General features: G+C 35.8%; 1 protein-coding gene across 3 annotated transcripts in view; it reads right to left on the minus strand.

The window, feature by feature from the left end:
- IleRS (Isoleucyl-tRNA synthetase) overlaps positions 1–11850 on the minus strand; it is a 410216-nt gene extending 398366 nt beyond the window's left edge. Inside the window, exons 1-2 of one of the 3 annotated variants that reach the window (XM_090401998.1) lie at positions 11694–11850; positions 3064–3196 (exon numbers count right to left, since the gene is read on the minus strand). In XM_090401998.1, coding sequence (XP_090258124.1) covers positions 3064–3182 — 119 coding nt within the window. In that variant the 5' untranslated portion in view covers positions 3183–3196; positions 11694–11850. Of the gene's footprint in view, positions 1–3063; positions 3215–11693 lie in introns of all 3 variants that reach the window. The other 2 variants (XM_090401999.1, XM_090402000.1) reach the window with 2 other exon arrangements.
- Positions 11851–12073: the final 223 nt, after the last annotated feature.

Here is a 12073-nt window from a genome sequence, read left to right on the forward strand (position 1 = left end):
AAAGAAATGTACTGAAAAAATTCACAAGGATAGGGATTTGGAAAGGAATGATCATGAACAAGGGAAATGAAGTAGAAGACACACTGGGAGAAAAAAAAAAGGGACAAAATAACTCAGAGATCACTTATAAACAGAAGAACACTAAAAAGAGAGATGCCATGACCATCTTTAAAGATTGGATATGGCCACATATAAAATCCTTAAAGAGAGAAGCTAAGTGTGAACATAATTGTTGCCTGAGTTTTGTGTGAATGAGGAAATGTTGGAAAAGATTCATAGACAAGCCGCCCAAATGGTAACTGGCCTATGGAATTCTCTATGAGGAAAGGCTGAAGGTTTGCAAGTTAGAAAGTTTAGTTAATAAGTGGAAACAAAGAGTAAGGATATGCTAGAACATAGATGCCAAGGAAATTTTCCAATACATGATTAAACAGGAGAGAACAATGGATGCCCATAGAAGTTGTAAGAGAATAATTAACTATCAAATGATGATTAGATTTTTTACTTGGAAAATGATAAGTGAAGTGAGTTGCCAGAAGAAGTTGTAAATGTTTGCTCAATGAATGAGTTTGAGGAGTATGATAGATACTGTGTTAATGATGATTGGTGTAAGCTTCTTGCAACAAGTCTTTGGACTTAGTGAACATGCACATGTGATAACCACCTCAGATCTACAAAATCACACCTTTTCTTACTCACATTTCAGTTTCTTCGAGCAGTATTCATTCAGTTTTACCAATTACACACCAATCCTTTTCACTTCAAAGGAGGTGAATTATGTATATTTTGCAATGATATATCATGCCAGAGAATATGAAACCTAGAATATCCACTCATTCTATATCTATGCCCAGATTTTCCAGGAAGTTTGCCAAGATGTACTTGACTGGCTTCACTGAAATCGTCATTTTCCTCTTCTGTTTAGACCAAAGCCCAAAATAGGTGCAAGCAAATTATCAACACATTCAAAACTGCTTCTGAAAGGACTAAACCAGAAAACTTGCAAAAGTCCAATGCAGTGTGCTTTCTGGTCTGTAGCCAAAGTTATTGGTCAAAACTTTTGTCCAACCCTACTGCAACCTTTTTTGCAGTTTGATAGTCCTACTAACACTTAGCTTCCTTACTTTTCTCTTATTCTTGAATTGATGATCATATAAATGTCCTCTTACCACATTTCAAAGATGAAGTATTCAATGCTTCTCCCATCTTTGAATTTTGGCCAGAAATAAAAAACAAAAAGAGAATAAAAATAAAGATCTATTCTGGTATCTATACTGTAGTTCAGAAATTAGCTCATATTCAATCCATTCCTAAGGAAAACTACTGTTCAACTTTTCTTACTTCAATCAAAAGTAGGGAACAAAACCATTATCAATCAAATTTTTAACTATCTGCCACTACTGAAAAACATTGTATCTTCTTGTTTATGCTGCCCATTTTTGAACAAATGCTAAGTAGAACATAGCAGTATAAACTGGCTGGTCTTAATAGGCTGGCTGTTGCCAGTTTTATTTCTGGATATTACATATGGATGGATCTTTATACTTAGATTTTCAATTAATACTTGTGTTCCACACTGAAAATGCTGTTCTTTCACCTACTCTCCTCCTCCTATATATTGACTTTTCCAGACAAATGTAAATTCATTAAACAGCTTATTTGGCAAACCTTACACTACCCAAATCTTCAAAATATGAATTTCTGTTGTACTAAATTATGATCTTCAAACCAGTCTTCAATGGCTATTAACCTTGTTAACTTCAATGTTAGTAAAACACAATCCTGTCTATTTCTCACAAGAAAGGATTTTTCTTTTTTCTTTCATTCTTACTTTTAGCAATACCCAGATCTTGGGACAAGATAAGATTTTTTTTCTTGGAATAACTAACCACCAATCATTCTTGAAATAAACATTATTGCCTCCTTGGCATCCAAAAAATTAGGTTCACTCTTTTGTTCAAGGCATTATTCTCTGAACAGATTTAACTCCAAGCAAATTCACTCAACTACTGAATATTGTTCTCACATTTCGGATGGTATTCCTAAGAGCTTCCTAAAAATATGACTCGATGCAATTAGGATGATTAGACATCTTCACCACTCCACTCTTTCACATTCAGTTTCTGCTTCTTGCATTTGATACAACTACTTCCCATCTGTTAAAACTTGCACAGAGCTGTTTGATTCTTCTTCACAGTTCAACTCCAAACTTATGGAACAAATTCTCTCCCCCTTCATTCATCCCTTCTACTTCTGTCTTTTGGGACAGTCTTACTTCTTATGTATTTCTAAAGAGTACAATCTACAGTTCTTCAAACTGAATGTTAAGGAATTTATTCTTTCTCCTCAGCTTTCTACCTATGCACAGTACTAATATAATATACACCAAAGAATCCTCTCTCTTGCATATGGGATAACCATAAAAAAAAGTGACAAGTTACCAATATTAAGGGGAAACAAAGTAGATGAAAGAGTAGAACCTTGAGGAACTCCTGTTAGCAGAGAAATCAGAAAGAAAGCCATTCACCATCAGATGTAATTGGTAGCCAAAGAAAACTGGTCTTTAGTTTTAATGATAAAAAAAATCATAAGATAGGATTCTGTGTAAACCCGAATGCCAGACCAAGAGGTGGCTGATGAAGATAAGAATCTCAGTAAAAAAAAAAAAACTAATGGAATAAGTGCTGACTGCCAATCATTAATAAGTTTTTAGATAGTGAAGAAATTGTCTTCTCCATTACTTTAACTGAAATAAGGGCAATGGATGACAGGTTCTTGGCAAGCTTTTGTCTCCTTTAAGGAATAAGCTAGATATGTGCAAAACCTAAGTTTCAGGGTTGTACCAACACTGTCAACATGATATCTGAAGTTAGAATACAAACTATAAATTTTTATCTTTCATTTGCCTGTATCCTTATGTCTTAAACAATACTAAACACACAAGTGATTTAGCAGGTGACTCACTGAAATCATTTGTTATCATATGGTTAACAAATATTTTTTTTTATTCAATATTCATATATTTACTATTATTTATTTTTGCCCAATTAATATCAGGCCCACCTTGGTCTGGATTTTGAAATTTTTACAGATGTTTTAAAAGCATCCAAGTCCTTCCATAATTGCGAAATCTTGTCTTCCTCTCTGGGAAAGTCGATAAATTCAGGAACTGGTTGCACCATGATTGAGTGAATGTCTGCAAAATTTATTTTCTCTGTCAAAAAGAAAATTTTCACATAGACAACATAAAAAACAATTCTAAAATAGCATGGATGCTACTAAAAAGATAGTGTAATGTCTTTCAATTTAATTATAACAATAATTTAATATAGTACATTATAACAGTCATTTAATATAGGATGCTCCATGTCTCAAAACCATTTATTCTACATGGTTAAGAAATGGTGTTAAGATAATAGTCCATCCTATGCAATAAAAATATTTTATGTAGTTTTAATTCTATGTACAGAAGATTACTGAAAATCAAAAGATTTAAAAGTTAATTATAACTAATTTAAAAAATTAACTTATAAAATTATACTAATTAAATTATTAGAATATCCAATACCACAATGTATAAAAATATAACCTACAGAGAAAGTCAAAATCAAATACCTCCAAATGCTAGAATATGGATGGGACTATGCAAATACTTTGCAACTTATATAGAAGATTGTAGATAAGCTTATATGTTGGTTAGACATACTTCTAATTTTTAGGAAATGACAAAAGCTAAATTATTAATTATAAAAACTTTTATAATTATAAAAATAACTACCTATATTTCAGCAATGTTACATTGCCATCTTCCAGGATCACTAAACAATATGTGTATGCAAGCACTCACACTAAGCAAATGAGGCTGAAGAAAGGTAAATGAAGTTGGTCCTAGAGTCCTAAAGGTGCCCTTTAGCAGGCTAAACTGGGTTGTCTTGGCCATTAGGCTGATGATCTTGGAATGTAAGTTTCCCAAATTAGTTGAAGTTTGGGAAGTTTTTCAGATCTCTTTAAAGATTGGATATGCTGAAAAACTTCCGAACACAAGAACTACATCCAGTTCCCAAAAACTTCCACTACGGACTTGAGGACTATGCATTGTACACCCACCACAGAATACGCTGGAGAAGGCCACTTTATTACAGCAAAGCAAATACAAGTATATTTCCATGAATTAGCCTCAGCTCTGAAAACCTTCCCAAACCTCAACAAATCTGGGTGCATGACACTGTCCCAAATTTGGGAAGCTTACATTCTAAGATTACCAGCCCAATGGCCAAGAGACAATACAATTTAACCCGCTAGAGGGCACCTGCATGCACATATCATTGTTTTGTGATCCCTGAAGATGCAATGCAACATTGCTGAAATATAAGTAGTTATTAATTAAAGTTTTTATAATTAATAATTTAGTTTACGTTACCATTTCCTAAAAATTAGAAGTATGTAGAAGACTGATCTTGTATGCAAAATGACAAGAACACGAAACAAGTTAATAACATTTCAGAAGGGAATGATAATCAGATGTCATTTAGGATAAATATCTGCAACATGCACATTAAGCTTTCCTAAATCCATAGATGGAAATGTGCCAAATAAAGCAAAGTCTAAGAAACAACTAAGAATAATATACCTAACTGACAAAAGCTAGTATTTTTTGCTAAGACTGGTTACCTAATCTTGTATCAGACCCTAATACTGTTTGAAGATGAACTGGCAACAAGAAATATCATAAGTTGTATTAATGAAGGAAGCCACCTTGGTTGTTCCTTAATTCTGCATCCATGTTCAGGCTGAAGCTCTGGGTTGAAATTGCAACATTCCAATGTTATTCTCTTCAAACACATACATTTGCAATCAATGCTTTGTGATGTGAAACATCATGTAGGAAGGTGCAAGGACCAGTATCAAAAATTTGCATCAGTATACAAAACTGTTTGGAACATCAGAGGTTAAGAACCTAGCAATCATGATTCCCATTCACTGCAACCAGTAAACATGATCCATACCAACCAAACCCATTTCATCACAACGTCACCTCTAGATATTAGATCTGATCAGTGATAAACTGCAAAAATCTTACTATCCAGTATCCTACTTAATATTATGATACAGTAAGTATTCTTTTTAAGTATCATTTTCTCAAATTCCATTTGCTTCAATAGTAAAATAGTAACATTCCAAAGAAACTGAAGATTTGATGATATCTGACACAATGCTGTGACAATATTAAGGAACAATTTTCCTTCTAATTATTGGTGCTAATAACTTTCTCCTACTGTGAACTTAATCACTCCTTTTTTGCTGATGACCAAATAATAATTACAAATTCTGAAGATAACTTACAGAAAGGTATTTTAAATTTAAATGAGATAGCCAAAGATTATGGAATAACAATATCAACAGAAAAATCAAAAACAATGGCCTTTAAAGGACAAGATCCAGTAAGAACTAAAATAGTAATAGATAATTTTAGAACAGGTGAAATTCATTTAACTACCTAGAATACATCATTACATCTGAAAATGAAAAAAAGATATAAAACTAAAAACTGTGAAATATTTAAAAATAACAAGTGTAATTAACTCTATATTTAAACCCAACCTAGTTCAAAAACAAACCACACCAAAAGTATACAATACATTAGCTCTATGAAAGTAAAATCGACAATAAAACAAAAAGACAAAGATTAATAACAGCTGAAATGAAGTTCATGAGAAAAACTTCAAAATATGGTCAACTGGATTCAGGATTGGCTGTCTGATAGGTATCAGAGAGTTGTGTATGGTGGAGCAATTTCAAGGAGGCAGAGGGTTACAAGTGGGGTCCCACAGGGCTCAGTACTAGGACCTATATTGTTTAACCTTTATATCAATGACATTGCCAGTGGATTGCAAGGGACTATTCAGTTGTTTGCGGATGATGTGAAGCTGGGAAGGATTATTAGTAATAGTGCAGATTTGGTAGCCCTGCAAGAGGATTTAAATAAGCTAGATAGATGGGCAAATGAATGGGGGTTTCAGTTTAATACAGCAAAATGTAAGGTCTTGAGGTTTGGGAAACATCGATGGGATGCTGCATACTCTATGGTAGGAGTTATACTGGAGGAAGTAGGGGAGACAAGAGATCTGGGGTTGATGATTGATAGAAACCTGAAGTTTAGGGGACATATTGCAAAGGTGGTAAAGGTAACACAGAGGATTGCTGCAATTATGAGAAGGACACTGACCTGCAGAGATAAGAGGGTTATCATTCCGTTGTATAAGTTTCTGATCAGACCACACTTGGACTATTGTTCTCAGATTTGGTCCCCAGGATTTGAAGGGGACAAATTAACTGTGGAAAGGATACAAAGACGGATGACAAAGATGGTTTCAGGACTGTACAAGGATAGTTATGAGGATCAGCTGAGGGAATGTGGACTGCAGAGTTTGGTGGATAGAAGAAGGAGAGGTGATATGATTGAGACTTTTAAACTGTTGAGAGGTGGTTACAGGGTTGATACTGGGGAGTTCTTTCGCTTGGCTGAACAACGGGAAGGAGTGATGACAAGAGGCCATCCCTGGAAGTTACGATAGGAAACTGTGAGCAAGAGGGTGAGGAGTGTTTTCTTTGCATGGAGGGTGGTTGAACCGTGGAATGCATTGCCTGATGGAGTGGTGGGAGCGAGAACGGTCAAATGAGTTTAAAGAGTGGTATGATAGACTTTGTGTTTCTTAGGGGGGACCTCCCCTTGATGAGTCTTGACAGACTTTATGTTCTTAGGAAGGACCTCCCACGATGAGTCTTTTGACTCATCAATCACAAAAGAAATGAAGAAATTATGAAAGAATTAAACTAGGAATCAGTAATAGAAAAAAAAATTTAAATATAAATAAACAAATGGCTGAAACATGTTGCAAGAATGACAGAAAGATTACCAAAACCAGCCTTAAATTACAAACCATCAGGAAAAAGAAAACCAGGATGTCCTCTTAAGAGATTCAACAATGATTTCTAAGGCCGGAACAGGCCACTCTAGGCCTAAATCCTTGACAGACATAATGTTGATGATGAATTAGTGGTGCTAAGATATTGGATGAATCTTGTGTGGATCCATTATATATTCAGAACTTTTTTTGAAATGCTTCGGTATAAACTTCACTTCAGACTCCCATTACACTAGCAAACATCAGATGAAAAATGGTTTGTTACTATGAATCGGTTCCTGATTCCCGACACATTTTCATTTGTTGTGGTCATGGATAAATATTCTGGATTGTCAACGGGAATCATAACCTTTCAAGCCTTAAAAGTGGGACATTGAAACTTGGGAAACTGTGTTATGGGACCATGAATCACACTACACCTTCTACTAAGCAGATAGATGGATGTAGGTGTAGCGGATGCCCAATGAACGTCTTTATCAGAGTGCATAACTCCAAGTATGAAATTCTGAGGAAGCGGTGTGATGGTATGATCCTATATTTATATCAGACCTCTGTGGTGTCATGTACACTGAACTCTGAGAAGTATCTGAACATTCTGAGCAATGCAATGCTTCCTACTTTGTAGCATTTTTACAGAACTGACCACTGTCTTTGTCTGCAAAACAATGCACCTTGTCATAAGGCTACTGCTGTAACCGCATGGTTTGTGGACACGAATGTCACCTGACTAGCCTCCGCAGAGCCTTGATCTCAACCCTTTTGAACATTCTATGGGATGAACTAGAGTGTCAGGTGAGGTCAAGGAACATCCATCCCACAACAGTTCAGGATCTCATTACATGTCTACAGGAAGAATGGTCCATTGATCGCTATCATATGCTTTCCACAAGCATATGATAGCGATCAATGGATCACTGCAGTGAAAGGAAGTCCTACATCTTAACCTTTCACTGCAATGACTGCAGAAAGCCTACAAGCTGTTTGTTCTTCACATTATGGTGTCTGTTAATTGTTTACCAAGCAGTTTATATATTACAGGGTGGCCATAAAATAACTTTCCCTGTTTGGAGGCATCTGTAACTAAAACCAATAAACGGAATGAGACCAAATTTTATATTGAGACTTTTGAAGGCATGGGGAGATGATTTCCGCAAAAAAAAGATTTAGTACCAAAAGTCGCCAATTGGGGAAATTTTGGCACTGGCAGAACCAAAAACAAGTGGATAATTACATTAAAGGCAAATAAAATGGAATAATAACATTTCGATGGTGTAAGTGACAGCCGCATCACTCATTTAGGCTGGATATATGGAGCATTACAATAAGAATAATAATTAAACTAAAACAACTTGAGAGAGACAGAAATTAAATAGTGACTGAACTTGCAGGAAATAATGTTTTATTCATCAGAGTCAGGGTCCCCTGGACCACATACACGATTTTCAATGTGCTGCCCTTTCTTGTGTACAACAAATTGCATCCGGTGTGCGACATGCTCTACAGCTGAGCGTAAGGAGTCTATGCGCTTATACGGACAGAAGTGAAGCATTTTTCGTAAGATTTTCCGGACTCTACCATAAGCCATATCAAGTTTGCGAGCTATGGCACGAGCGCTTGAACCAGTACTGGTCCCTGTGTCATCGAACACCGCAGTAGCAACATCTGTTACTGTCTCTTCTTGCACTGCTTTCCATCCTCTGCCAGGTCTAACTCCTAGTGATCCAGTTTCTTCAAACTTCTTAATCATAGCTCTCAGTGCTACAGCTGACATAGGACCTGTACGCAATTTCTGAAGCCTTCTAAATTCCCGAAGGGCCGCTATGGCATTGCACTGTTTAAGGTAAAACAACTTAACAAGTAAAGCACGCTGAGGCAAGGTAGGACGCATATTGAGCACAATTCGTCAGTCATTCGAATAACTGCCTGAATGTTCCCAATCCCTTTTTAAGTGGAATTGGTGGCCCTGCTGTCACGTACGCACAGTAAAATTTGCATAATCCTTTTTACCTACATTTACTGCAAATATTTGACTGTTTTCAGCTCTGATGTCAAAATTTCCCCTATCGACGACTTTTGGTACTAAATCTTTTTTTCGTGGAATTCATCTCCCCATGCCTTCGAAAGTTTCAATATAAAATTTGGTCTCATTCTGTTTATTGGTTTTAGCTACAGATGCCTCCAAAGAGGGAAAGTTATTTTATGGCCACCCTGTATATATATCATGATCTAATATTCTGGGTGTGTTAAGTGTGCAGTGCACACCCACGAAATAGCAATATCATCGCTATTATATTTTTGCAATTATTCGTGTTAAAGACTCCACTAATTGTTTCCTGGTTTTGTGTGATTCCTAAAATTAAACACAACATACTAATAGCTTGGGTGTTTTAGTCCAGCTTCATATCTACTACCATCTGCTACAATATATAGTCCCTTTATACAATAGAATTTCATGTGGATCCTGTCAAATGCCTTTGCAAAATCCAGCAGAACCACTAAGTAGCCATTTCCTTTATCCAGCTCAACTGTCACTTTATTATAAAAAGAAAGCATATTACTAAGGCAGGACCTACCCTTCACAAACCATGTTTCCCTCTATAAAGTTTGTATTCACCTAGTCCTGAATCTTTTACCAACTTCATCAATATGTTAACCACTCTTCCTGAGAATGACTGGCATGTAATTTGAAACTTCTATCTTGGAGCTTCTTGGATGCTGTGATCTATTTTCTTCTCTTTCCACTTCCTTGGTACCTTCCTAGAAATGACTCCAACAGCTTTCAGAGATGTCAATTCTCTTGCATAGCCTGATATGCCTTCTAATCTAATGGCCATGTCCTCATTAGGGTTCTGTAGTATCAGCACTTACAATTCATCTACCTGTTCTCCCATCACTCAGTTCATACATGGCATTGGAATATTTCCACCTGGATGTACACACTTTCAAAACGATGACTCAGTAACTTAGTTATTTCATTTGTTATTGTTCTCTTACTACAATGAATCATTCCACAATTATTCTTGCTTTTACTTGTCACACAGCAAAAGAACTTTTTTGGAATTTCTTTTGGCCTCATCCGCTATCTTCCTTCCATAATTATTATTATTACGTGACACCTCCGAGAAGTCCAAAGACTCATTGAGGAAGAGCACCTACTCTATAACTCTCAGTCTCCCAACTACAGTGAACCGCAACTACCATCATCATCTACACCACGACTGTCCAAAACATGGGCTGCATGCAGCCTGTGGTGCAATTCTGTGTGGCCCTCCTGTGGGTTTTGATTTTCATGAGTGAAAAAATAAAATAATAATTTGAACCGAATGAATATTGGATATTTTAATTTATCACTAATCGATAATCTCAATGTTGGTTATTTTATTTGGTGTTTTTACATCACTATATACCCACGTATTTTTCAAATATTAGATGTGTCAAAATAGCATTCTTACAGTGTTTTGTTCTAACACTCATGCTCTGGGCACTCATGGAGAACGAGAGCATGCGATTAGTGTTGATTGAGGTTATATCGTTGCTGCTCACTAAATTACTATATGCATTGGATGTGGCCCTCGGATAAATCTTTTTTTTAATGTGGCTCTCAGATTACCTAAGGTTGGACAGCCCTGATCTAGACCAATGCCACCTACTGCCTACCACAACTACTAGTAATTTCACAGACAATCACAAACATCCATGCCCATGGTGGGATGCGAACCCAAGCCTTTTGGCTGGAGAGCGGATATGCTAACCACTCGGCCAACCAGGCTGGCAATAGCTTGGGCTATTATAATAATTAGACCAAAACGAAGGCCAAAGCTAATAATTAGCTTTGGCCTTCCTTAATTCCCTCCACAATTTTTTTTCTTTTACTGCAACACCTACTTAATCCTTTCATGCATAAGGGCCTCATATGAGGACACATAAAAATGATGTCCTCAGATGACGACATCATTTTTAACATATACAGGGCACAAATTTAGCAAATTTAATGTATTCATGGTAATACCATAAGATTAAACGGTACTGTATCATCATTATAATTTTTTATAAATGAATATAAAAATTCATGCATGAGAGGGTTAATTATTCTGCTCTGATACTGCTTTCTTTCAACAATCCATGACCATCTCCCAAGCATTGCTAACATCTCTCCCTTCCATATTCTTATATCACAGTATTGCTCTCGGCTTACTCCTCAGCTGGTCATAACCACCTGCTTTGTAATTCTGTATATACTCCATAAGTGAAAATTCTGCATGTCTGGCAATCTCCCAATTCAAAATCACATAATCACTTCATTGAAGCAGAAGCAATATAATACGGCTACACTGGATAGTAATTGATAAGGCTATACTATCCTTCACAAAACCATATGTCTCCTATAAAATATCATATTCCTGTCCATCCAGTCATTTTATTCTGCCTTTTACTTCAATACCTTAATCAGCAATCCAGGGATACTGTGGCTTTTAATTTGCGACCTGTATATTGCAAAGATTGGACATTTTTATGACACTGATCGAAAAACCTTGCAGCCAGTATTCTTAGCATACGAACACTTTATCTAATATTCCTGTTTACCTCGAGCCTCACGCTATAGAAATAATAGTTTATTTATTACGGTATTATCATTACCTTTTTAACTGTTTGTATAGCTTTTTTTTTTATTTTATTAAATATTTTATTTGAATTTGTATCATTTTAACATTTACGCCAAATCAATCAAAAACACATGGTAAAACAATGTTGACAAAATATATTTACCATTCAATCCATGCAAAATATTCTAATGAAAATAAATAATTTAGAATAACCTAAATAATTTTATATATGTGACAACGAACATAACAAATATCAGACAATCTTGTACCGGTAACCACATTAAAGAAAACCGCATGCAATCGGGAACCAACTAGTGCATGTCCACACACAGCAGAAAACTTCAATCAACTTCAGCGCCACTTTCGGGCGATAAAATGATCCATGATCATTTAGGTGTGAGAAGTGAGAGAGACACAGAGACATCAGATAACTTTTCGATCAGTGGCATAAGAGTTTCTAATCTTAGCAGGATAAGACGATACTAATGATCGTAACCAGTAGAACTGATAAATTACATGCTCAAAGCTCACAAAAAGTTCACA

This window comes from Typopeltis vanoorti, chromosome 12, assembly GCF_054136105.1.
Source record: "Typopeltis vanoorti isolate ZY-2024b chromosome 12, IOZ_Tvanoo_1.0, whole genome shotgun sequence".
Lineage (NCBI taxonomy): Eukaryota > Metazoa > Arthropoda > Arachnida > Uropygi > Thelyphonidae > Typopeltis > Typopeltis vanoorti.